The sequence below is a fragment of the Ursus arctos genome, unplaced genomic scaffold (genome assembly GCF_023065955.2).
Source record: "Ursus arctos isolate Adak ecotype North America unplaced genomic scaffold, UrsArc2.0 scaffold_21, whole genome shotgun sequence".
Taxonomy (NCBI): Eukaryota; Metazoa; Chordata; class Mammalia; order Carnivora; family Ursidae; genus Ursus; species Ursus arctos.
Window position 1 is genome coordinate 8,665,216 of NW_026622886.1, and position 27,555 is coordinate 8,692,770.

At 47.6% G+C, this 27,555-nt stretch overlaps 1 protein-coding gene across 2 annotated transcripts in view; it reads right to left on the minus strand.

Annotated features, from left to right (window-relative positions):
• ABTB3 (ankyrin repeat and BTB domain containing 3) overlaps positions 1-27,555 on the minus strand; it is a 299,729-nt gene that overhangs the window by 97,213 nt on the left and 174,961 nt on the right. For both annotated transcript variants that reach the window (XM_044384463.3, XM_026499737.4), the window contains exons 2-3: positions 27,178-27,327; positions 12,515-12,719 (exon numbers count right to left, since the gene is read on the minus strand). In XM_044384463.3, coding sequence (XP_044240398.1) covers positions 12,515-12,719; positions 27,178-27,327 — 355 coding nt within the window. The remainder of the gene's footprint in view (positions 1-12,514; positions 12,720-27,177; positions 27,328-27,555) is intronic.

Genomic DNA, 27,555 nt, shown 5'->3' on the forward strand with positions numbered 1-27,555 from the left:
GGCCGGTGGCTCTGCCCGCCTGGAGTGCCTGATCTTACCCAGGTTTCAGTCCGCCTCCCAAACCACCTTCCCGGGTCCCCTGCGGCAGTTTATCTGTATCCCCCTTCTGACCCTTCGCCCTTTCTTCCTTTGATGATAAATGAGCTGCACAGGGCAGGAGCCATGGGAGGTCCCCTGGGTCGCCCCTCCCCAGCAGAGGGCCTTGCACCCAGCAGCGAGGTGTAATGGGAGGGAGCTGTGGAGCCCGGCTGTCAATCCCCCTGCAGCCGCTTCTGAGCCCTGTGACCTCTCGGCCTCATCTTCCCCATCTAGATAGTGGGGGCGACAACAAGAAGGCCTATCATCATGAGGTTATCCTGAGGGACAAATGAGTTAATTCATGCCAAGTACTTGCAATGCACAGAGAAGATTCGAGTGACACTAGCTCTATTACTATGCTCAGGCATTCAATTCACATTCGCTGAATAAATGAATAAAGAATGCACAACGGAATAAGAAGTTCAATCATAAATAAAATAAATAATAAACAAGTTTTAAAAATTAAATAAAAAAGGAAAAGTTCAAGCAGCTCTGCGGCGGAGACTGAAGAGGCAAGGCTCTATGTTGATAGCAATTCGCTCCAGGAGGCGAGCGTGTTTCTCAAAGAGGTTTAACTGCTGTCTAATCAGATGAAGTGATTTGATTATCATTATTCCATCTGTATTAGCAATATTTATTAAGTCCTAAGACAGGGAAAATACTAGAAGGAAAAGGGAAGCGGAGGGGGAAGCGTATTAAAGCAAGAACATTCCTGGTTGGAAATGTTCAGGTTTTTAACCCTTCAGAGGGACCCTGTGTCCTCCCCCTTAAGCCTGACAATCCTCCCCAGCCCTGTGCACAGCACACGGTTGAGAGCGCGATCTCTGGTCTCAGCTGCCTGTCCTTGCAGCCGACTCTGCCCCGACGAGCTGTGTAACGTGGGCAAGCTACATAACCTCTCTGAGCCTGATGTTCTTCAGGAGAAGGGAGGGACAGCAGTTGTGTAGGGTGGTGCGAACACACTCCTGACAGTCTTGTGAGGGTTCACCGAGCCAACGCACTTGGAAGGGAGACCTGTATGTTACAAATACCTTGTAAAATCTGGGGGTGATGATGACGACGGTTGCTTTGAAATACTGGGCTCTAAGATCATCCAAACATGGGGACATGGAACGTGCTTCAGCAGGTGAGCCGGTCCCTGGTCTCTACCATGACTCCTTCCTTACGGATTGTTTTGTAAGGGCTGATTTTCATGGGCTGTTCTTCTAAAAGGGGGGTGCCGCCTGCACTGAGCCTCCAGGTCAGCACTGTCCGATAGAAGTTCCTGTGATGATGGAACCATCCTATATGTGCGATGTCACTGGTGGCATGTAGCTATTGAGAATTTGAAATGAGGACCGTCGGTACTGAGGAATTGAAGCTTTAGTTCTGCTTAATTTTTATTCGCACATTCATTTATTTATTTTATTATTTTTTTAAGTAGGCTCCACGCTCACTGTGGAGCTCAATGCAGGGTTTGAACTCATGACTCTTAGATCAAGAACTGAGCTGAGATCAAGAGTTGGATGCTAGGGATGCCTGGGTGGCTCAGTTGGTTAGGTGTCTGCCTTCGGCTCAGGTCATGATCTCAGGGTCCTGGGATCGAGTCCTGCGTTGGGCTTCCTGCTCAGTGGGGAGTCTGCTTCTTCCTCTGCCTGCTGCTCTCGCTGCTTGTGCTCTCTCTCTCAAATAAATAAATAAAATCTTAAAAAGAAAAAGAGTGGGACACTTAACCGAATGAGCCACGCGGGTGCCCCTATTGTTTTCATTTAAATCCAAACAGCCACGTGCGGCTGGTGGTTACCACACTGGACGGTGCAATGCTCGTTCCTCAACTTTGTGCCTGAAGGGGAGGTCTGCCTTCCTTTCCCCATACAATGAAGGGTCGCTGTGTCACACCAAACCAGACTGCTGTGGCAGCCAGTTGACTGGGGCTCAGAGAAGACCTGGATATTCAGACGAACGAGTGCAGTGTGTGCATCTGGTCAGACTAAACCTGCATGTTGGGAGAGAAGGCTGTCCTTGAACTTGAGCCTCTCAGTTTGTCACCTGTGGTCAGGGGCACTCTCTGCCCCTTGGCTGGGAAAAGAACTCCCAAGTCAAAGCCATTCGACGATGCCTGGAGGCTGGATGTGTTCAACAGAATCAGGCTGGGGAGCTTTCAGATCTGCCCTGCTGCCCCTCTCCAGACAGGACACCTGTGAAATCCTGCCTCCCCTTTGCCTTGCACGCTTCTCGCTAATTTGCTAGCCCTGAGCCGCTCTAGAGAAGACACCTTGTTAGGCTGAGGACGATCATTATATTCAGACACTCAGTGTCTTCCCTTGGCTGTTGCAGCTCCGAAGTTCTGCAGGCTGCCCAGGTCTGACCTCCGGGATCTGTTCATTTCGTCCAATTACATAGAGATCCAGCGTCTCATGAGGCTCAATCCAGCCCCCAAAGCCTATTATGTGCCAAACTCTACCAGAGAGACAAGAATCGCCATAAAAGCTTATTTCTTGCCCTTATGTAACTTAAAAAGGGGGGTTGGAGTCAGATGGGGAAAGGAATGACAAGCACACAAAAAACTACCATGTCTCGTTATTCACGGTGTGGTCCATGGGCCAGCAGTACCACCTCACCTGGGAGCTCGTTAGAAAGGAAACGTCTTGCATACAAATGGCTAACAGACACATGAAAAAATGTTCAAAATCATTAGCCATCAAGGAAATTCAAATCAAAACCACACTGAGATACCACCTTACGCCAGTTAGAATGGCAAAAATAGACAAGGCAAGAAACAACAATTGTTGGAGAGGATGTGGAGAAAGGGGATCCCTCCTACATTGTTGGTGGGAATGCAAGTTGGTACAGCCACTCTGGAAAACAGTGTGGAGGTCCCTTAAAAAGTTAAAAATTGAGCTACCCTATGATCCAGCCATTGCACTACTGGGTATTTACCCCAAAGATACAGACGTAGTGAAGAGAAGGGCCATATGCACCCCAATGTTCATAGCAGCAATGTCCACAATAGCTAAATTGTGGAAGGAGCCGAGATGCCCTTCAACAGATGACTGGATTAAGAAGTTGTGGTCCATATATACAATGGAATATTACTCAGCTATCAGAAAGAACGAGTTCTCAACATTTGCTACAACATGGACAGCACTGGAGGAGATAATGCTAAGTGAAATAAGTCAAGCAGAGAAAGACAACTATCATATGATTTCTCTCATCTATGGAACATAAGAACTAGGATGATCGGTAGGGGAAGAAAGGGATAAAGAAAGGGGGGGTAATCAGAAGGGGGAATGAAACATGAGAGACTATGGACTATGAGAAACAAACTGAGGGCTACAGAGGGGAGGGGGGTGGGGGAATGGGATAAACTGGTGATGGGTAGTAAGGAGGGCACGTATTGCATGGTGCACTGGGTGTTATACACAACTAATGAATCATCGAGCCTTACATCGGAAACCGGGGATGTAGTGTATGGTGACTAACATAATATAATAAAAAATCATTAAAAAAAAAAAAAAAAAGAAGTTGGCTACAAAAAAAAAAAAAAAAAAAAAAAAAAAAAGAAAGGAAACGTCTTGGGCCCCTCCCCAGGCCTATGAATAGAATCTGCATTTTAATGAGATCCCAGGAGATTCAAATGCACATTCCTGATTAGAGGCTGAGAAGTCCTGCTGTGGTGTACGTTCAGGTTCCAAGCACTGTGACAACGAGAATCACAAAGTCCATTATCTATAAAGCGCCTAATGTGTGCTGGACTTGAAGTGGTTTATGTATACGAACATATCTAAGAAGGTGTCAACCTGAGTTAAGGGAGTAATAATTCCTACTGTTTAGGGATCATCTCCAATGTGTCAGTGAATGTGTATGGCACTGGCATACGTTCACTGGTCACCGGAACAGCCCCACAAAGTAGGAATTATTATTTCTTGGTTACAGCTGAGGAAACGAGGCCTGGAGCATGTGAACGGCATAGCAGGTGCCAAGCTGAGGGCTGCCTGAGTTGGCACACACAGGTTTCAGATCCAGCTCTGTTCGGTTCTGTAAGCATTTATTGAGTGCTTACTATATGCTATGCACTGAGCTATGCCCTCAACACTTACTATAGCCTGAGGTGGTAGGGAAGGGTTCCTGGAGGAGGTGATGCCTACAATCAGTCCTGAGGATGAACTGACTAACCCAGATGATAGACAGGTAGAGAGGAGGCAGTGTTCCAGAAAGAAGGCAAAGCCTGTGCAAAGGCCCTGAGGTACTTCCCGGCAAATCCTCTGCAAGAGCACTTATGACCCCATTCAAGTCCACTCATCCCTCTAGGGCTCAATTTCACCTTCATCATGGAACATGTTCAATATGCCTGTTTTCAAATCCCTCTTGACTTTAAATGACCAATGATGGCAGAGTCCCTTGAAAAATCATGTTTTTGAAGGCTACTCAAAGACACAGACCAACAAAATTGCATGGTCCTTATTTTGTGAAACAACCAAAAAACTGTAACATGGACAGAATATATGCCCTATATGGTCATAGTGCTTACGGGTGATTCAAAGTGTCTTCTTTTTTGATTTTTTTTGAGTTACCACATTTTATTTAGTACATGTACATCTTAGTTTCATACCCTATCAACAATCATGAAGATTATAAAATAAATTGTAGGGATTAGGGGTGAGGCTTTCAAACATTATTATTTCTTTTGAAATCACAGCCCACCGATAGCAGAATGGCCCAATGAACGTGAGCACAGACCAGGGCCTGACTCCGAGCGTTCAGACACGAATTCTGCAACTTTAGCTATGTGACCTTGGGCAAATTAATCAACTCCAGTTAAGTTCATATAGTGGAGAAAAAAAGAAGTTTCACAAAACATCCTTACCTTACCTCATGAAAACTACCTGGATTTTTTCCTGTTCAATTCTAGTTCATTTTTAAAAAATTTAGATTATAACCCACAACATCAGGGTTCAGAAAACTTTTACCAGAAAGTGCCAAAGAGTATTTTCAGCTTTGTGAGCCATTTGGTCTCTGACACAGCTAATCAAAAGTGCAAAAGCAGCCATAAATAATATATCAACAAATAGGTATGGCTGTGTTCCAATAAAACTTTATAAAAACAGGCAGTGGGCCAGATTTGGCCTGTGGGGTATAGTTTGCCAATCTCTGCTCTGCGCTGATTTAATGGCCCATTAATGAGCTGTAACCCACAGTTTGAAAAACAGTGGGATTGGAGTTGTTTTTACCTTGGCCAGATGAAATAAATTGTAGCCATGTTTAAGTTATGAATGGATCATGTTTTAAAACTTTGTTTCTCAAGTTAATTATTTAGAATTCAACGTGCATTTCCCCCCTAGTTTATATGGTTGTTAGGATTCCAGCCCAATTCACCAATGCCCACATGCAGCCCTGCAGCTGTAGGCCCCTCACTCTAGCATGTTCCTACGCATCTGGATTTCTCCAGGACCCTGTAGCACTGGGCTGGGCATATGACGGGTCTTTTCAGCCAGACGTGATCACTGGGCTTGAGAAGATAAGGAAGTAGCCTTCTTCCTCTGGGAAAAGGCATTCTGCATCCCTGCTGAGGATGCCAGGATTAGTCTTCCTCCCTCCTCCTCCTTTCTATCCAGGTACCCGGAGTGTTAGTCTAAAGAGTGCTTATGTTGAGGTGGTATTTTGGTTCTCAGCTGTGGTGTGTAAGTCCGTTCGTCGTGAGATGTGTGGCTAACAATGGTCAAAAGTACTGAGCTGTAAAGTGATTCACTTGTGTGTTATTGATATTAAAAACAAGTAAATTAGAAGAGCGTAGTGCACCTTTGTCAACTTTTTTGCCTGCCCAGAACCACTGATGACCTTACTGTGTTTGGAGAATTTCCCATATTATTAGTCCAAGGTTCCACAAGGTAGAAATTTACCTTTCCAGACTCCCTTGCAGCTAGGGTGCAGGCATGTGACCTGGGCTCTACTACTTTGAACCCAAGTGGTGTGACCTAGGTGGAACATGAGGCTGACTAGGGTGTTGGTAGAGACATTCAGCTTTCATGGGTAATGGTGCAGAGGTCCTGCTAGGAGTATCCAATGCTCAGCATTGGTGGTGTGAAGTCAGGTGTCTGCGCCCAGCCCTGGTGGCCGTGAGGTCTTTGCTAGAGCAGTCCTGGGGTGCAACTTGGACACTGTCTAGGTTGTACATCCCCAAAGCTTGGTTCTCTGGCTTTAATACCCACCAGAAGTCTCTTTAAGCTCTACTAAATGTTCAGACTCATGGGACTATCACAGGCCACACTTGGCCCAGCAGGATAGCATCAGATGTTCCTTTCAGTGGTAGTCCTTACAGCCAGCCATCCTTGAGCTATCTTCTGTCCAGGTGATACTTAGGTGCAAGAAGATGATATCTACTTGAGTGACTGTGAGAACTATCCCGGTTTATGAACCCCCATATCTCTTGTAGCAACTCTATGGATATAGTTTCCAAGGTTCCTGCAAGGACACTGCCAGTGACAAGAGCCAGTGGATTCAGGGAAGCCCAAAGCTCTGGATATTTATCAGGTATTTACAGTACTAGCAGGCCAAATCAAATTTATCCATCTAGAGTTACTCTGACCATAAGCATGCTGCTTGGTAACATAGTTGATACTGCAATTTTTTTTAGCATGTTTCCAGGAGAACAGAGCTAGAGAATTAACCCAAGGTCCAATTCTCACACAGAAGGGGAAAGGATCTAGTAAACTTCTACCTACACTGGGCCTCCCAGAGGTCTTCTTTCTACTTTAAGCAGTCACAGTAGGTTTAACCTTGCAACTAAGCATTTTTACTAGTAGTGTTGTTTGTGTCAAGAATAACTTTGCCTGGGGCGCCTGGGTGGCACAGTGGTTAAGCATCTGCCTTCAGCTCAGGGCGTGATCCCGGCGTTATGGGATCGAGCCCCACATCGGGCTCTTCCGCTATGAGCCTGCTTCTTCCTCTCCTACTCCCCCTGCTTGTGTTCCCTCTCTCGCTGGCTGTCTCGATCTCTGTCGAATAAATAAATAAAATCTTAAAAAAAAAAAAAGAATAACTTTGCCCACTTGCATTCTGATATGCACTCCTTAGGGTGAAGGAACAAGGAAGAATTATAACAGCTTGCTGGAAATTTTGCATAACCCTGAGTATGTCCATTGATGTATGTTAACATTTGACTATCACCTGTCACATATGCCACAGATAAGAAAGTATCAAGAACTGATGTGTTGGAGTGATCGTTTGACAGGGTGAGTGTCTTGGAACATGTATTTGGGTACCATTAACTTCTCATGTCTGTTATGTTTGCTTTAGTAGCTCTGTTTCTTCAAGTGTAAATTCTTCCATTTCTTAAGATTTATTTCATTTCTCCCAAACAGCTGGTGATTGGTGATTGTATACTCATGTTTTTGGTTCAGCTTCCCCTGGTAGACAGTGCACCACATCTGTTTATACAGTTCTGCTTGTAAAAGGGGCAAGTGGCAAGGGCCACTGCCTACGTATGCTTTTGTTTGCTTTCAGTGAGACTGGGGAAGGACAGAACTACCCAACTGTTTAGTTTTGTGGGTAAAACCCATCTCTGATCTTCTCAGGCATTACCAGCTACCTCAGGCAACAAAATAATCCAATTTATCCCACTCTTTTTTCTTTTTGTGGTCATTACTGAAGTCATCCATGGCCAAACACATCTAGGAATCACTGATATTTCCAGTAATGATATAGGGGAGGAAAATCTTGTCATAGACTGAAGATGATTCTATTTAAATCCAGCAACCTCATATAGCTCCTACTATCAAAATTAAGGTGTTTACATATATCATTAGCAAAATAAATATTGCCTAACATAAAACTTACAAAATAAATATTGCCTAATCATACTTATTTACATATAAATATATATATAATAGAAATATTGCCTAATCATAAATCTTAGAAAATCTGAGATTTTTTTAAGTAAAAATATCTGAAGTACCTGAAAGATTTTATTGATTGATTAATATTACGATATGTATTTATTTTGATATTCAATTTAAACTATTGAAGGTTCTATCCTAGGAAAAAATTAAATAGAATTACCTGCTTCTCAGACATTTCTTAGAAATATTGATAAATGAAAGTCAGAAATACGGATGACATCTGAGCTAAGACTTTTGGTAAAACATCTGATGCTCCGATACAAAACAGGCTTTGCGGATGACATCGGGTGTGTTTAGTTTTAACTAACTTAGTAAATACTTGTTAAGCACATGTAATGTGTAATGTGCCAAAATACTACGTTGGACTCTAGAAAAACATATAAGAGGTAGACTCTTTGCCCTCAGGGAGCTTTATTATAAATTGAATTAAGGAATTAAAAAAAAAAAAAAACAAGTCGCAAACCAGTGGGGTGGGCTGGAGTAAAGGCTGGGTACCATAATTAATTGCAATTTATTTCTTTCGATGGAATCTGAAGCCACTCTCTTCCTGGAGGACTTGCAAGGTCAGCACTGTTTTTCGCAGAGCGTCATAAGTCTCCAGTGACCAGCCTGTGGCGCATAGAAGATTCAGTTCTATCAGACATCAGATTCTCCTTGATAAACAATGTTTTCCTCCTCTTTCTTCTCCATGTTGAATTTGCAAACACCTGACTTGAATAGGATTCCAAGTCTGGCCTTTTAATCTTAGTCTCTACTCCGTGGGGTCTAGGTCATGCCTGTCTCTCTCACTCTGAAGCTCCAGTTCTTTACAGGACCTGGTCCCAGTACATGCTTCCAGTGACCCAAAGAACTGCTCTGCAAGATTTTAGAAGCTCAAAAACTAGTAGCCAAAGTTCTGGAACAACTGGAGCTATAGAAATCTCACACTGGCACCGAGCTTCTTCAAAATCCCGCAGTGAAAAATGAAACTATCCAAAACAAACGTAGCGACTCTCAAGCTGGGCCCACATAAAAGGGTAAAGTAGTGCATGTAGGCCTACTTCCAAATACTCCAGCCAGGGAAGAAGGCTCTTCTGACAAGCAGAGACGATTTGAGGTACAAAACAATCCATATTTCAGTCCACAAATGTTTCCAGACTTTCTGCTGGGCATGGACAAAGGCAAATGATATTCAGCCCCTTTCCTGAAGAATATAGTCTAGTGAAAAACCATATAAGCATCATGGCCCTACTTGATGTTGCCAGAATAAAAATAAAGAGTTAAGGAAATGTTGTTTGATTTTGGGGGTGAGGAGACAGAAAGAGAGAGAGATAAACAACTCCAAATTAGAGTCCACCTCCCACTGGAAAATTCTTGTTCAGAGGTTTTGGTAGGGAGCTGGTGTAAACACTTGACTGAAAACATAAGTCCTCTCCCCTCTGAAGCCCTTCCATGTGTGATTTCAGATGCTGAACGCCAATGCCTATTCCATCAGGGAACGGGAGGAATAGCTTTTTGTCTAGAAGGAACACACACACAGGCTTCTGTAGGGACAACGATAACAGCATTTTAGAGCCGTCCTGACAAATAAAAAGACAAATACTATCAGCTACTCTTTTGAGGGGTGAGGAGGAGGAGAGCTGCTCTCGTGCCAGGCATGGCGCTGGCGGCTTAGCTACCATATTGAATTCATTGCTTACACCAGTCCCGCGAGGCTGGTCTCACTGTCATTTTACAGTTGAGGAAAAGAGATTCCATGAGGAGGAATGGCTTGTTCAAGGTCTCAGAGCTAGAGGAAGCAGGGCTGGGATACAAAGCCAAAGGTCAATCTCGTTCCCAAATCCACACTCTTTCTGGAGGACCAAAGTGAACACAACTCAGAAATGACAAGTTCTACTTTGCATCTTGTGCTGACCCCTGAAAAATCAACCAAAGAAGATGGGAAAGATCGAGACAGAACTGACTCCAACACATTTGGGGCCGTGTTCTCTTTACTCTGCTCTCCCTCAAAGCTCATGTGTCTTTACATCTTATCCCAGAAAGTCTGGAAACCTCAGATGGCCTCCCCAGCCTGATAGCCACTCCAGCTACACTCTGAATCCTGAAAGGGATTCCAGAAGGGAAGATGGAAGCCGAGAAATGGAAGATGTAACAGGGCCATGTCCCTGTGCTGAGTGGGGGGCAAGGAGTCCATCACATGATGAGATTCACATTCTAGAAGTTTCTGTCTGGTGGCCGTGAGGTGGATGGAGCTGGTCAGATGATATTAAGCCTTACATCCTCGGAGACCGTTTAGAAATCACATGTGGTAACGGAAGTGCCCAACCCCACAGTGGCAGCAATCGGAGGGGGCGGGGATGGACAGAGAAATGAGAGATGTCGTAGATGCGACGTCAGTAAGACCTGCTGACCACGGCTGTAGGAGCAAGTGAGGGACAGGAAGGAGTGTGGGGCGAGGCCCAGTTTCTGACAGGTGGTGATGCCATTCTTAGAGATGAGGGAGAGAGAAAGAACAGCTGGTTTTAGGGGAAAGAGGGTAACTTCAGATTTGAGGTAGTCGTGAGCACACCCAAATGGATGGCAATGTTCCACAGGCAGCTGGACCAACAGGTTTGCTCGTTCTTTCTACAAATATTTACTGACTCCCCACCATGCACCAGGTGTCAAGCTTGGCGTTAGGTGTGGCTTGGTGTGGTGTGGCCAAAACAGACGTGTTCTCTGCCCTCATGAAGCTTACGGGCAATAAACGAACACATAACAGAATCACCATGACCAACTGCATACGTGTTACGCAGAAAAGAATAAGGTGCTATGAGAAGAAGAACAGTCTGGGTAGTGAGACTTGATGGGGAAACTGAGGCTGAGTAGGATGAGAAGGTTCTGGAGCTCAGAGGAGGCACTGCCTGGCTGGAAATGGGGGGGGTCATCTGGGTGTCACGTGCACACTGGCGGGAGGTGAGTCAGATACTATCACACAGGCTGGGGGGGGGGGTGTCAGAGAGCTAGACGCCCCACGGGCCGAGGCTGCTGGGTTCTGTTCACTCAGCGCTAAGGCCGCACACTCGTAGGGAGCACTCTTGGTGTCTCGGACTGAGGTTATAATCTGCCCAGGGACAACGAACACTTTGCCACCTCTCCAGTGTGGGCATGTTTGGCACGTGAAAATCTGTACAGGGTACCCACTGATTCGGCCTAGACCGCGGGAGGCCAGGCGGGACTGAAATCTTCACGCTAACTCAGGATTCTTAAAAACAAAACAAGAACAAAACCTCAGCAACTTTTGTCTAACTCATGCTCCATTCTCTTCCCGGAAATGAAAGCCAGGAGATGTGGTTTCAGAAGGGAGCCCAGTTAAGCCCCAGCCCGTCCCTGCAGCAGCAAAGCAGCCAGCGAGCATCTCAAAACCACTTGACCACTTGGAACCGTTTAATAGAAAAAAGAAAACCGCATTGAGCCCAAATTGGGAGTTGCTCGCCTAAGGGCAGATAGTGTCTACGACAACAGAAACAAGAGCAAACGTTTACTGAGCACTTACTATGCACTGGGCACTGTTCAAGTCACTCAGTCTTCCGACAGCCCTATGCAGGATTTACTTTCAGTAGCCCTATTGTGCAGATGAAGAAACTGAGGCACGGAGAGGTTAAGGCGCTTTCCCAAGGCCCTCGCCCTCCTGTGATGTTTAACTGGAAGAGCCGGGATTTAAAGCCAGAAGTCTGGGTCCCAGACCCCACTCTCTTCACCAGTCTTTGGATAAATGGGTCGCTGCTATAGCAGTTGGAGTAAATAGGGCCGTGTGGAGGCGGGGCCTGATTTGCGAGGTGCTGTGGGGAGACGGACTCCGTGGGCTGTTCCCAGGGGGAGGGGCATGCCCCCAGGCCGTCTGGTTTCTGACGACCTGCCTCTGAGAGGGTGAAACCATCCCCAGAGAGTCCTGGAATTTACCAGACAGAAGGGGACCGGGGAACTGCTTAGTGTAGCTGCTGGTTTACAGATGGGGAAGCTGAGGCACGGGGAAGTGGAGGGACTGTGCTAGGGAGGGACAGAAGCTGGGTCAGACGGAGTGTCCTCTCCCAGGAAGCCTTCCCTGCCTCCCTTTCCCTTGAGGATTCTGCTTGAGCAAGCCAGTCTCCTCCGTACCTTCAGGGCCCACTTCGGCCAAACAGGTGTTTATGGTTCCCTGAGGGAGTCCCCAGGGCAGCCAGGAGGAAATGAAGACACCTCCCACCCAAGGAGCTGACATGACCCACAGCTGCCTTCACAAGGACACCACCTGCACAGCAGAGCCCCTCACCCCTCCGGAATCTGCAGACCCACCTCCCCGACCCAGGCCGTTTTTATCCCAAACTGGACCAACCCTACACAAACCCATCCCACCTGGGTCTCAGACACCCCCTCGGGGCACAAGGTTCCCACCTGGACCCGTCCAGCGAGTTTCTGGGAACCGTGCAGCTCTGAACGTCAGCATCGCTCCCTTCCTGTACCCCTGTGCCACCCTGGAGGAAGTACCCACCCACGACAAGGCGGTGGTGGCCAGAGGGGAGCTCCTTTCTTTGCCCATCCAGAGCCAAGGCAAGTCTTACCTTTCCACCTGGAGGTTGACTTTGGAAGGCTCCACGTTGGGATTTTCCCATTCCATTTGCGGGCAGTGCATGAAATAGCAGAGAGTGTACAGGGCCTCCGGCTCCCAGTAGAGCGCCCCCTGCTTGTGGTGCAGGGGGGTGCCGTTGCCATGGTGCTTGGCGTTGAGGGGCTGCAGGTGATGCATTGCTCGGGACACCAGGTCACCTGTGGACAGAGGTAAGATTTCAGATCCTTCAGGCAGCTATGACTTGCAGAGATGTGCTGAAGACCTCTGCAGACATTCTGATCCTGGGACTCCCTCACTCAACTGGGGCGGTCCTCTGGGACCTCCGGGTCCCGCAGCGAGCAGAGAGGAAGGGACCTGTGCAGTCACCGTAGGACTGCCACTGCTTACCAGGCTTGAGCTGCGGCCGCAAGCACAGAGGGCGGCTAAGATAATCACAGTCCTGCCCTTCTGGAACCCACGGCTTCTAACAAGGCACGGGAGCCTTCTGTGGGCGTCCCCTTGGGACACAGTCACGGACAACACTGCCTCTTGTCTCTTGCCTCTGAGCCTGTGCATAGGCTTTATCCAGAACATTCCCTCTCTCCTCTTCTCCAGGCTGACTCCTACTGTCATCCAGGTATCAGCTGGTATATTAATTTCTGCAGGAAATCCTCCTGGCATCTCCTCCACTCCCTCGCGTGTGTATCACACTGCACTTTCTTTCTTTCTTTCTTTTTTTAAAGATTTTATTTTATTTATTTATTCGGCAGAGAGAGAGACAGCCAGCGAGAGAGGGAACACAAGCAGGGGGAGTGGGAGAGGAAGAAGCAGGCTCATAGCGGAAGAGCCTGATGTGGGGCTCGATCCCAGAACGCCGGGATCACGCCCTGAGCCGGAGGCAGACGCTTAACCGCTGTGCCACCCAGGCGCCCCCACGCTGCACTTTCTTAACACAGCAGCCAGAGCGCTTGTTAGAGCTGCCATTTCCCTGTGGGTCCTTCCCAATGGCAACAACTCAGTCTTAAATGACACTTACGTACTGGTACAGTTCTAAGCACCCCAATTCATCACCCTAGAGTAGGGACCTTTATAAACCCATTTTACGGATGAGGAGAGAAGTCAAATAACTTCTCAAGGTCACGCAGCAGCCATAAGCGACAGAGCCAGGATTTGAACCCAGGCAGTCTGGCTCCAGAATCTCCACACCGGACCATTGTCCTTGAGGACAGGGGCTCTGTCTTATTCTTCTCCGCATGAGCAAGCCCTGGGAATATACTCTAGTCTTTCTCCTGCTTTCTCTGAAGGAAACCAGCCTTCTCCTTCATCAAACCAAATGTATGCCCCCAGGTTGGCCGCACAGGGAGGACCTTCCTGTGGGGAGGCCCTGACTTTTCCAGGCTAAGCTGGCGTTTCCCGAACTTGGGTTGTTTGTACGCTACCTTCATGAGCGCAGCTGTATCTGAGTCCCACCTGTGCCATGATTTACTTAACTTTCGATGGATTCATTTAGTTTTTTTTAAAGTATGGATATCAAAAAAGGAAATGTTCTGTCACTTATCATAAATGGAAGATTGGTGTCACTTGCATAAACAGAAGATCACTATAAGAGGTAATTTGATGAAAACAAAACAGTATAATTAATTTATAGCTGAATTCTGGCCCAGTTTTGTTGTCGTTGTTGTTCTAAGTAACAAGTGTTAGAGAAGTGTTAGGGGCTCATGTCACATGGAGCCTTTCTTCTTGAAGCAGTCGGCATTAAAACAGAATTTAAAAGGATCACTCCACGACCAATGCTGTTGAATGCGCCGCCCTGTCCCACTTGTCCAGTGGAATATGTTGCACACTCTGGGAAACACTCAGCTGAGATAGTTGGGATGAGTAATTTTGTGTGTCAACTGGGTGAGGTTATGGTGCCCCGTTGTGAGGTTAAACACTAGTCTACAGGGTGCTGTGAAGGTATTTTTCACATTAACTTTTAACATTTAAATCAGTAGATTTTGGGAAAAGCAGACTATCTTTCAGAATGTGGGTGGGCCTCATGCAAACAGCTGAAGACGGAAATCTGCCTTCAAGACTGAAACATCAACTCCTGCTGGAATTTACTGCCCCTCCTTCCCCTCCCCCCCCAGGCAGCCCCTGGCGGGGGGAGGGACACTGTCTCCCCCATTCCCAATCCTTCACTGCCCAGTTACCTGCAGGCCTGCAGAGCCCACCTCGTCTCTGCCATCCACCTGTACCTTTTAACACGACACTCTGACCTCAAATCCAAACCCAAGAAAGCGAGGCTCAGTGAGAGGCACAAGTTTCTCCTCTGAAGGCCCACAGCCCACTTTCTAGTCTGAGGGTGGGGCCATTTCCTTAAAAGAAGTTTGACAAGGGGGTCATTCACACCACCCTCCCCTTAGGGGAATCAACTACGGAGATGTGGTCTCAGCCAAGGGCAGAAATGGCGAATATCCCCCTTTCTAGTCCGTGTCTGTGGCAGACATGGTTAATCAATCACAGAGCTCCTATGCACTGAGTGTAGATGTCGCCTTTAAATCCTTCTTGAGACAAGATTCCTAATGCCACTATTTCTGACACAGGACTTTTCAGAGGAAAGGAAACTTCCATGCTGTCGGAGTCCTAAGGCCTTAACAGGACAACCGAACCAGGGTATGACCCACGAAGCTTGGTATCTGGACAGCAAGCAAATGCAGGGGCCGAACAGAGAGCAGTGGGGAGTGGCTTTCCCGCACCCCTCTGCATCTCGCCATCCTCGCTCAGAGCCTCCCTCTCCTCGCTCCATTTCCCACAGCAGGAGCATATGCCCAAGGAACTCACAAAAGAATCAGAGAAGGAAATTCTCTCTTGGAGGTGGGCGGGCCGGGAAGACCCTCCCCCCCCCCCCCCCCCCCAAGAAGACCTGCAGATGGAAAATACGGAGAAGCGGCGCTCACAGGCAGGAGAAGGAATTCAAATCCCAACTGAGATGGGGAAATCCAGTTCATCGGCGCACGCCAGCAAGTCGCTCAGCCTCGCAGGCAAGGAAATGAGCCGCCTTCCGTCGGGGGGGTTGTGAGGGTTCAGGGCAGAACGAGGAAGGGCCTGTGGGCATGAAATTAGCCGCTCTTTAGGCTCAGGGCCTGCCCGCTCTTCCTTCTCTCTGGATGGGGAGACCTGGAGGTCGGGTGCCTGGGACACGCGGGGACAGTCCTGCCAGCGTCCGGACGCAGGGCCTGATTTGCTGCTTCGGGCTGGGGTTGACCTTTTTAGGAATCTATGCGACAAAGCCGTGCACTCCAGGCGAGTGCAGAGGAGCCTGGAGGAGGACAACAAGGTGGCAGGTCTGGGCTGGGACTGGGCACAACGACGAGGTTTTGAATCTTCTGGTGAGGATGACAGGAAGTAGAGGGAGGTGGCAGCAGAAGCGGAAACCACAACATATGGAGAAGCTGCCACGTCTCAGGCCGTTTATACACTTTCCGGGGTGATTCTCTAACAGCCATAGGGGCCATAAACCCACTTCAGAGATGGGAAAATCAAGGCAAGGGGCAACCGGCTCAGGTGCCACGTAGGAAGGAGCAGGCTGCAGCTCCATCGAGGCTGCCAGAGCTCATGCTCTCAGTCAGTACACCCTAGCTCCTTCTAGAATCCACCTCAGGGTGTGGCCTTTGAAAAACTCCGGTGAAGAGTTTGAGGCCTAAATCTCCAGTTGCCCCAAATATGCCATTGTGGATTCCAGGGTGGGGGGCTCAGGAGATGGGTCCGCCTCTGCTGCTAGAGGGGAGCTTCCGGCTGAGGGGGCTCAGCGTCCGACCTGTCTACAGGAGGGGGTGGTGGCTGCCGGGTCAATCTGCATGGATGGCCGTGCACACTCTTGGAAGATACTTGCCCTAAGGGAAGGGGCCTGGAGGGGCACGCGATTAACCAGCGATGATATGGGCAGGAAGCTGGTTCTGGAACCGACAGAAGCCCGGTCTCTCAGATCAGAACTCTGGCCCCGGGCACTGGCAGAGCTGAAAGAGCTTTTCCGGGAAAGCTGTGAACATGGGGAGGAGCCCAGCAGCTGGGCTTCGGGGCGATGGGAGGAGGGTGGGCAACAGCAGACGCTCATTTAGCACTCCCGTGTGCAGGACACTTCTGAGAGCTTTCTATATATTATGCCCCTTTGGTGCGATGCAACCCAGTGAGATAGGTCCCGGTGGCATATCCATTTTACAGACGAGGAAACTGAGATCCAGGGAAATAACCTGGCTTCCAACTGCTGCCATTTGGCTGTCTTAGCTCCTGTCCCACGCTGCCTCCGCGGGGGCAGGAGAGAAGGGGTCTTCATTCCTTGGTGGCAGCAAGAGCCCATCAGGAGCTCCAGAGACACACCCAGAGTCCAGGCAGAAAAGCTCAGCCCATCTTTAACTGGCACCTGTCAGTAACCACACCCTCGGTGGGCACAGGGTGGGGACAAACTGCAGAGGCTGTGGCAGACAGGGCCAATGGCCAGCAGCTTTAGAAGGGACTGCAGACCTTCCAGTGCTGCCCCTGGCTGTGATGTCAGGGTCCTCAAAGGTGGCCCCAGCCACGGGCAGGGGCAGGGTGTGAGGTTTCGTGCAGAATCACGGGAGGCCAAGACTGCAGGCTGAGCCCCAGCAGGGCAGGAAGAAGGGATGGCTACTCGTGAGATGCCACCTGGAAATTCTCAAAAACTGCTGTGTGAACTTTCCAGAGGGGCTGCGTTTCTGGTGAGTTTGCATGTAGGGGGCAGGGTCTGAGGGGGCCTCCCTCACCCCCAGGGACATGCAGTGGGGAGGACCTGGAGGCACCAGTAACGGACTCAGCACAGCACTCACAGTCCTCCAGGAGGAAAGCTGAGTTGCAAACAGCAGGGGGGCATGGGGGGAACAGCGAGGGGAGAAAGGCCCCCATCAGGAAAATCTGAGAAGCAATTCTGTTCCTAAATAGTAGGATGCACGGTGACCGCTGGAAGGAGCGGACAGGGAAACTGCTGGATGCTTTTGGCCAAAGAACCAAAGACCCAGAGACTCCTAGAGCCGGGTATGGCCCCTGAGCTGATCCCCTGTGTCCTCCCAGGCGTCATCTCTGTAGCACCCAGCCGTAGGAAATGTCATTGTCGCTATTATTATGCTCAGTAGTGACAGGTGACGGTCGCTGAGCCCCTACACTGTGCCACGGATGGTAAGCACCTTACGTGCACTGTTTCTAACCCTCACGAGCTCTGCGAGGCATGTGCTGTATTAATCAGTTCTACAGCAGCGATCTGCAGCCGAAGGGATTCTGCCTGCCAGAGGACACCTGGCAAATGTTGGGGCCATTTTTGGTTGTCATATCCAAGGGCCTGCTACTGGCATTCCATAGGTGGAGATGAGAGCTGCAGTTAAACGTCCTACAATGCACAGGACAGTCGCCACAGCAATGAATTTAGCCCCAAATGTCAATAATGTCAAGGCTGAGATATCTTATTTTACAGATAAGGAAACTGAGGCACAGACAAGCGTCCAACTGGGGTCTATCTGACTCCAAAGCCTGTACTCTTCACCCTACACCTTACCCGTTCTTTAGAGACAGCCCAGTGCGGCCACGGTCAGCTCCAAGTCCAATCTGGCATTATGTAGCCAAGGGGTTAATGAATGCTCCTTACCCTTGATTCAGTAATTCCATTTCTGGGAATCCTTCCCAATGTTAGGACCCAAAATGCAGCAAATCTTTATGCACAAGGATTTTCACCCAATCCTTATTTATGGGATCCAAAATTTGACAAAGAAATATACGGTTAAAAATAACAGCATGGTTAAAAACACTCTGGTACATTCATGTGATAAAATAAAAAACTTATGCAGTCATTAAAAATGTTTACACGGAACTGCAGCACCACGAAAAAAAATCCTCTTGTTAAAATGGTCAGACGAAAAAAGTAAAATTCACAGTCGCAAACTGTGGGTCAGGATTATGTTATTTAAAAACTTTGTATTGAGTAAGTACCAAAACTGCCCCCCCAACAACCCGTAAAATGTTGACTACGGATTTCTCTGCCTAGGGGGATTGGGGGTGGTATTCCCTTCCAACTTGTCTGTAGTTTCTGAATTTTGAATTATGGCACGTACTACTTGGCGTTATCAGAATTATAAGCTTACTAAGGTGATATGTTTTCTTTCTTGTCCTGTCCATCCACATCAGGCTGGAGTATCATCCTTCCATCCGTCTTTCTCTAAGCTCTAGTATAAAAGCTCAGAACAGGGGCACCTGGGTGGCTCAGTCGGGTGAGCATCCGACTCTTGATTTTAGCTCAGGTCATGATCTCAGGGTTGTGGGACTGGGCCCCACACTGGGCTCTGTGCTCAGTGCAGAATCTGCTTGAGCTCTCTCTCCCTCTCCCCTGCTCTCCCCACCCCCCGCTTACGTGCATGCCCGCTCTCTCTCTAAAATAAATAAATAAATCTTAAAAAAAAAAAAAAAGCTCAGAATAAGAAAACTCACAAGGGAGTGAAGAAGGGAAGAAGGTCCATGTTTTAGGGTCCTACACCACCCTTCTAGTTCCCCAAGATGCTGGGACACCTTTGACCTTGGTTGGGCTAACCACCACCTTTGAGAATCATTCAGGTAAACCTACACTTCTAGGTTCCCTGCTTTTGCTCCTGTCTTCTCACCTTGGAGGGCCCTTTCCCTCACGCTCCCAATTACTGAAGACCTTGAAGGCTGTGGTCAAGTGTTACTTCTTCCATGCAGCTCTCCAGGATGCTCGGAGTCAGAATCTGCTCTTCCTTGGGTACCCACAATACCTGCTAGTAAAGTCTAACATGTCACTCATTTAATTCTGTCGTGTTTCATGGCTGCTTCTCCCCTACTGAGCCTTAAGGGCAGAAGCCATGCCTTACTCCCTGTCCTGTTCCCGGAGGGGCAGTGCGTGTGGTGGTTAGAAACATGCTGTTTGGACTCAGGCTGCCTGGTCTGAGCCTCCAATCTGCCACTAACTAGTTGTGTGACCTTGGGTGCGTTATTTAACCTCTCTGTAAATGGGGATTTTTATGACCTAATGGATTTGTTGGGTGGATAATAATAGTACCTACCTCATAATATTAAATGAAGTAATGCATATAAGTCACTTAAAACACATGGGAGTCTAGCATGTGCTAAGTGCTTAATAAATATTCAGCCTTATTTCTTCTTTTTCTCATCACCATCATCATCATCACTACCACCATTATCACCACCATAATCACCATTACCATCATCATCATCACTATTATCATCTCACTATCACCATCAACACCACTGTCACCATCATAACCATCATCATCTTCATCATCACCATTACCATCATCTTCATCACCATCACCACCACCACCGTCAGCAGCACTACCATCATCATCACCACCATGATCACCACCATCTTCATCACCACCACCTCACCACCACCATCATCAGCACCACCATCTTCATCACCACCATCACCACCACCACCATCATCTTCATCACCACCATCACTACCACCACCGTCAGCAGCACTACCATCATCATCACCACCATGATCACCACCATCTTCATCACCACCACCTCACCACCACCATCATCAGCACCACCATCTTCATCACCACCATCTCACCACCACCATCAGCAGCACCACCATCTTCATCACCACCATCGCCACCACCACCACCACCATCATCTTCATCACCACCATCACCATTACCATCATCTTCATCACCACCATCACCACCACCACCATCAGCAGCACTACCATCATCACCACCACCATGATCACCACCATCTTCATCAACACCACCTCACCACCACCATCATCAGCACCACCATCTTCATCACCACCATCACCACCACCACCATCACCATCATCACCACCATCACCACCACCACCATCCCCACCGTCACCACCACCATCACCATCACCACCATTACCACTACCACCATCACCACCATGATCACCACCAGCATAATCTTCACCTTCATCAGCAGCAGCCCAGTTCCTGACCAGAGGCCCTAAGGACATCTCTGAGGAGGCTGGCCACGGGAGATGGAACTGGCACGGGGGTTCGCAATCACTAGCTCCATTTCAAGCCCCACTCTCTGTATGTGCTATCTGCTGCTTCACCTTTCTGCTTCATGCACCCCAAACGACAAATCCACTTGTCACTAGCTGCTGTGTGTTTCAGCAGCTGGAGTTGGTTCCAGAAACCTTATAGAATCCGCTTACAACCGTGTTTCCCAAATGTTGGCCACTTGGGAATCACTATCAGGACTTCTCTCATTATCTGTGGGCTGCAGGTACAATTTATCTACTTAATATTTTTCTTTAAATTGGCTCATTCTTTCACTCATTTTAAAAGGAAGCTTCATATCAGTGCCATAAATGGAAAACCAATATTTTTCTAGTGCTCATGAAAAATTCATGGCAATTAAAAATAAAAAGTGTTTTGTGTATCACCTACGATCATCTCCTGTCCCGCCCTCGGGAAATGCTGCTCTAACCTGCCAGACTCAGGCTGTCAGAGCAGCTCCCACTGAGCCGTCCCCCTGCATGCCAGATATGATCGCTCAGGACAAAGGGCTACACATTCCAACAGTGGCTCCTTCTGCCCAAAAGACGGCAACAGGGGCAGCAATTTCACCTCCTTCCCTCGTCCACAGTCAGCTGCCACTTACTACAGGATGTTTTCAAAACCTCCTACAACCCTGGGGGAGGAAGGATCATTACCCTCTTGTCATAGATGGTGATACCGGAGATCAGAGTGATCAAGTCACTTGCCTTACATCACACAGCACAGATGAGGAAACAGAGATGTTCTCCTGCATCATAAACTACTGTTTAACTTTCCTCACCAAAACCCCTTCCCTTGAGAAAGAAAGAATGAAAAGATCACATGTAATCCAAGTCATTAGGTACAATGGAAGACTGAACTCTGGACTGAGCACGAAACCTACCATTCATTCATTCATTCATTCATTCATTTATCAAATATTTATTGAGTCCCACATGTGACAAGCATTATCCCAGGCCCTTAGGATATAGTGATATTTAAAAAAAACCAAAGCTTTCATCTGTCACGAGTTTACAGTCTTGGTGGGGTGAATAGATAATACATAAGTAAACATACAGTAGGTCAGGTGGTGATAAGTGCTATGAAGAAGACTGAAGTAGGAAAGTGTATGGAGAGCAGTGGGGCAGGGGGTGAGTGGTGTGGTCACAGGAGGGCCTCTCTGAGGAGGTGACATTGGAGCAGAGGCCTGAATAAAGTGACAGAGGAGCCTTGTGAATACCAGGGAAAGAGCTCTCCAGGCAGAAGGGGCAGCAAGTGCAAAGGCTCTGTGGTAGAATGGAATATTTGAAAAACGCCAAGAGGCCAGTGACTGTTTTGCCATCGAAGAGGGTCACAGGTGCACCCCAGGGGCTGGAGGCAGCAGGACTCTCTGAAAAGAGCCCAAATGTATTCTAAACTAGGAGAGAGACCCTCTTGTTCAAGCAGGTCTAAGTTTTTTTTTTTTTTTTTTCTTTCTGGTGACGGCGAGGAGCAAAAACCCAAAAACCTTTTTACTCACCATTGTAAATTAATGGCCCCATTTTGATTGCCTCATTGAATGGGAACGACAAGTTCACAGTTGAGTGTGGAAAGTTCAGTGTGAATAGGAACGGACACGTTACGATGAGGCTCTCATTTTTCCCCCTTTAAACCACAGAAAGCAAACACTATAATTAATGACTGTCCGACTGGGGTTTCAACTGGGAGCTTGTGGATAAGGCTGGGACGTCAGGCAGAAGAGCCGAGACAAGACCTCAGAAGACACCAGTGTGGGACTGAGTGGAACCCAATGCCGAGTCCAGTTGGTTCAAAAGTGAGAAAAGCCAGGGCCTCTGTTTTTCCCATGGGAGAGCCTGGGTGGACCCGATCCCCCCGGATCTGCTCCCTGGTTCAGGGAAGGAGAGCCTGAAGGGACTGCCCGCTGGTCTCTAGGTCAACCGTGAAGTTCAGCGCATCGCCGTGTAAATTTGGGAAATCTCTGGTGCTTGTCAGTGAATAAAGGGGTGACACACAGTGAGCTAGTCTCTGAAACAAGATTGGGAGAAAATGCCACCACGGAGGGGAACTCTTATGACAGTCCAGTCAAATATTAAATAGTCTACGGAACTGGATTTTTGATCTCAGAGACATGAAACTGAGCCTCTGTATGCCTAAACTACTGGAGTGCTAAGCTAAATTAGGGTGCCACGAGGCCCCCAAACTGACACAGGCTGGTGATTTTTTTTAACTCGGTTCTGTTTAGAGGAGTATCCACGATGCATCCTCCAGCGGGAGCTGCGGATCCCCCGAGCTGGAAGGAACCCAGCCCTCACTGCACCTGTAACCTGTAGAAACATCTGTGGGGCTGCTCCCCGAGGGAAGGCAGTCTAGGGGCGAGGCATGGAAGCTCTGCCTTGAGAACTGCACTCAGTCTCAACTCCTGCAGCTCACGGGTGTGATGGAGCTTAGACAAGTCGTTCATCCTCCTCTCTCGTCCATTCCCGCTGGTGTGGACAACAGCGGTTACACTGGAAATAACTCCTGTGGATTTATCATAGCTCCCTGGTTCCGTGACATCAGCTGCGGGGATCATGACTGAGTCCTGAGAAGGCCACGGGCAGGGGCTTTGCTCCTGACCCTGCATAGCCTGATCCCAGAAGAACACAGATGTCTGGGAACAGACTCTCTCCAGCTCACCTTTGCAGTAAAACAGTAGTTTCTACAAGCCGCACTGGTAGAGTGATCTCTGAATATGAAGAACAGCTCTCTATGTACACAGAGAAAGCAGGGCGTATTGATTCAGACCACAGAGCAAGCCGGTCTAAATTACAGTCAGATCAGAAAAGCAGGCAATTTTATTACCTCCAGTTGCCAAGGTGGCTTATCACCGTGCTGGTGCGCACACCTTCTCTGGGGCTGACTTAATGAATGTACAAATCCCCCTTGTAATTAGCAGCACCCATTGTGTGCCGACAATTCATAGGTGAATTGTCATTCAATGAGAATGACAGCGTCTAATTTACAGAGCAAATTGTCCTTAAAAACAATTTATGCGGCTGCTGCTGCTGCAGCCCACCCGCTTTGGCCAAGCACAGATTTACTCAGCAAACCCTTTCTTCGAAGAGTGCTCGAATTAAGCAGGGCCCCGGCCCAGGTGCTAGACTCTAAGAGGGACCCTTAAGGTTATCCCAGGACAAACCTTTGAGACCCCAGTGGAGAGCTGGTGAGGAAGCTCTTCCCAGGTCCTGCCCATGCAGACATGACCCAGCCCTGTAGCCAGATTCTGCATTTCCAGGGTCATGGGCATGTCTTAGAAATTTGGAAGGTCCCAAACAGCGTGGCATTTCTTCTTAGAGCAATGTTTCCCCCCAGGGTGCTGCCTGGACCCCCTATATCCAAATCCCTGGGGAGCTGTTTAAGTGCAGACATTTTCTTTTCAATTGTTGAAGATATTTCAAAATATTGTTCACACGTGTCACGACCTCCAAATAATGGGGTCATGGAAGCTGCTGCTAGATCCTGTTACATAACGTGCTGCTAAAAAGTACAGAATGACTACATTGCAATTTTGATAAATAATATTTCAGTAACTGAATTTTAAATAATTGGTTTCTTTTGTAAACATATGGGCTTGTTTCATGCATTTAAAAATATTCTGCAAATGACACTACAGATAAAAGACTGGTATCCAAGATCTACAAAGAACTTCTCAAACTCAATACACAAGAAACAAATAAACAAATCATAAAATGGGCTGAAGATATGAACAGACACTTTTCCAATGAAGACATACAAATGGCTAACAGACACATGAGAAAATGTTCAAAATCATTAGCCATCAGGGAAATTCAAATCAAAACCACACTAAGATACCACCTTATGCCAGTTAGAATGGCAAAAATCAACAAGACAGGAAACAGCAATTGCTGGAGAGGATGTGGAGAAAGGGGATCCCTCCTACATTGTTGGTGGGAATGCAAGTTGGTACAGCTACTCTGGAAAACAGTCTGGATGTCCCCTAAAAAGTTAAAAATTAAGCTACCCTATGACCCAGCCATTGCACTACTGGGTATCTACCCCAAAGATACAGACGTAGTGAAGAGAAGCGCCATATGCACCCCAATGTTCATAGCAGCATTGTCCACAATAGCCAAATCGTGGAAAGAGCCGAGATGCCCTTCAACAGATGACTGGATTAAGAAGATGTGGTCCATATATACAACGGAATATTAGCTATCAAAAAGAATGATTCTCAACATTTGCTGCAATATGGACGGGACTGGAGGAGATAATGCTAAGTGAAATAAGTCAAGCAGAGAAAGACAATTATCATATGGTTTCTCTCATCTATGGAACATAAGAACTAGGAAGATCGGTAGGAGAAGAAAGGGATAAAGAAAGGGGGGTAATCAGAAGGGGGAATGAAGCATGAGAGACTATGGACTCTGAAAAACAAACCAAGGGCCTCAGAGCGGAGGGGGTGGGGGAATGGGATAGACTGGTGATGGGTAGTAAGGAGGGCACGTATTGCATGGTGCACTGGGTGTTATATGCAACTAATGAATCATCGAACTTTACATCAGAAACCAGGGATGTACTGTATGGTGACTAACATAATATAATAAAAAAATATTATTATAAAAAAAGCTATATACTGTATGCAGTATACAGAAAGCTATAAAAAGCAGTGCTTTAAGGAAAAAAATAAATAAAAATATTATTCTGAGGCAGGGTCCATAGGCTTCACCAGACTGTCAAAGGGGTCCATGGAACCCAAAAGTTTAAGAACAATTGTATAGCTGATGGGTAGCTGGAAGACTCTGTGATGGGCAGCATCTTGTGACTTCTGGGTTTGATGAGAATGGATGTGCAATTTCCAAATTCAGTTGCCAGGAAGAAGCTCCCTAATGACCACAGGGCCCACCACAGCCTGAAGCAGCTATGACTTCCCTTTCCAGAGGAGCGCGCTATGTGCTAAATGGAGGATGCCCATCTTGTGTGTATAGGGACTTCCTTTGGGAAGAAGCACAAGTTACCTTCTGGACCCTGACTCCTTTTTATGGCTCAGAATTTTCTAGAATGTCACACCAACTCATACTTCAACATAATCCATCATTTTTGAGATCAATGCTCAGGTCCCATCAGGAACACACAGTCAAGCAATTTGACAATCAATTGAATCATACGTAAATACAATTTTATTTTCTTCTGGTTGGCCAGACTCCGAGGGCACAGCCCTGAATTACAGGGTGCATAAGCATGGCAGATCACTGCTCAAACTTGAGACACCCAACCATCTTGACAATTCCTCCCTTGTCTCCACCTTTCTGCTCCTTTCTCTCTTCCTCTCTCTCCCTGTCCTTCCCCCTTCTCTTCACATCTCCTGAGGACATACTATGTGCCAGGCAGTATTCTTGGCATTGGGGTTACATCAATGAACAAAGCAAATATCTCTACTCTCTGTGAGAATATATTCTAGTAGGGAGAGGTAAGCAATTTAAAAAAAAAGAAAAGAGTAAAATACAGAGCGTGGCTAGGTGGAGGGGGAAGGGTAATGACTGTTAACGGCTACCATGTTTCTTGTTGGGGTGATGACAATTGGTGTGCTAAAACTGAGGGTGGTTGATGGTTGGCACACCTCAGTAAATAACTGAAAACCACTGAATTGTACACTTTAAAGAGGTGAACTGTATATAAATTATATCTCAGTGAAACTTCTATTAAAAAAACAAAAATTTAGGGGGAAAGAGGTCTTGGGGGTATTATAATTTTGTTTTTGATTTTAAAGATTTATTTATTTATTTATTTATTTATTTATTTATCTGGGGGGGCAGAGGGAGAGAATCTCAAGCAGACTCCCCTCTGAGTGCAGAGCCCAATGCGGGGCTCATGATCCATGAGATCATGACCCGAGCTGAAACCAAGAGCTGGACACATAACCGATGGAACCACCCAGGTGTCCCTAAAGCGTATTACAATTTTGGGTGAGACTTGAAGGTAATGAGAGGAGTCAGCCATGTGGCTATCTGGAGGAAGAGTGGTTGAGGAAGAGGAAATTGTAAGTGCAAAGGTCCTGAGGCATGCCTGCTTAGTCAAGGAAAAACAAGGGGCCAGGGTGGCTGGAGTTCGGGGCGTCTTAGGGGAGAGTGGAAGAGTAAGAGGGATATGTGAGGTGGCCTACAAGCAATTCTGAGGACTTTTGCTTTTCCTGTGGGTCAGATGGAAAGCCAGTGGAGGATTCTGAACAGAGGAAAGATGTGATCTGACATATGCTTTAAGTGGATCTCATTGGAAATCAACAATGAGTGGCTACCATTATAGAGCGTTTACCGTGTGTCAGCCACCACAGCAAACCCTCTTTATGGGCATTGCCCGTTGAATCACCACAATCATACTTTAAATCAGCTACTATTATTTTCTCTATTTTATAGAAAAGGAAACTGAGGCTCAGGAGATGCTAAGAACTTGACCTACAACAGTGACAGTGGCAGGAAGTTTCACCTGCCTGCCTGGCTCCAGAGCCCTTGCCTTCCCTATGGTTATCATGGCAGAGGTCTGCGCACACAGCAGGTGCTCAAGAAAAGCTGTCACCTGGCTGGTGACAAAGCGCTGTCCTGAGGGGAGTGGCAGCTTGGGCACAGAGAGGGCCAGAGAACCAGTGTCCACTTACTCAGTTCCGCAATGCTGCCCACCCGGGTGGCCAACAAGGACTGCTCGATGGTCCTCAACTCTGACTGGCTGAACATGGGCAGCTCCCCCGGCTTGGTCGACCGCTGCGGGTCCCTGTGAAGGTTCAGGCTGTCTGGCAGGCACAGCACTCCTGCGGGTGGTGGGGAGAGACAATGAAAGAGAACGATCGTTAGTTTTCAGTAACCAAAGGAGGGGCGCAAAACCTTGCAGCGCCTCAAACCACACCAGGCTTGGTACCGCAAAGCCAACATGGTGACCAGAGCTCTGAATTCCTTTCAGAAGCGAGGGCGAGCTATTTTAAGAGGTTTCCTCAAGATCCTGACCTGCCGATTTTAAGGAACGTGTGGGCATTCATGCA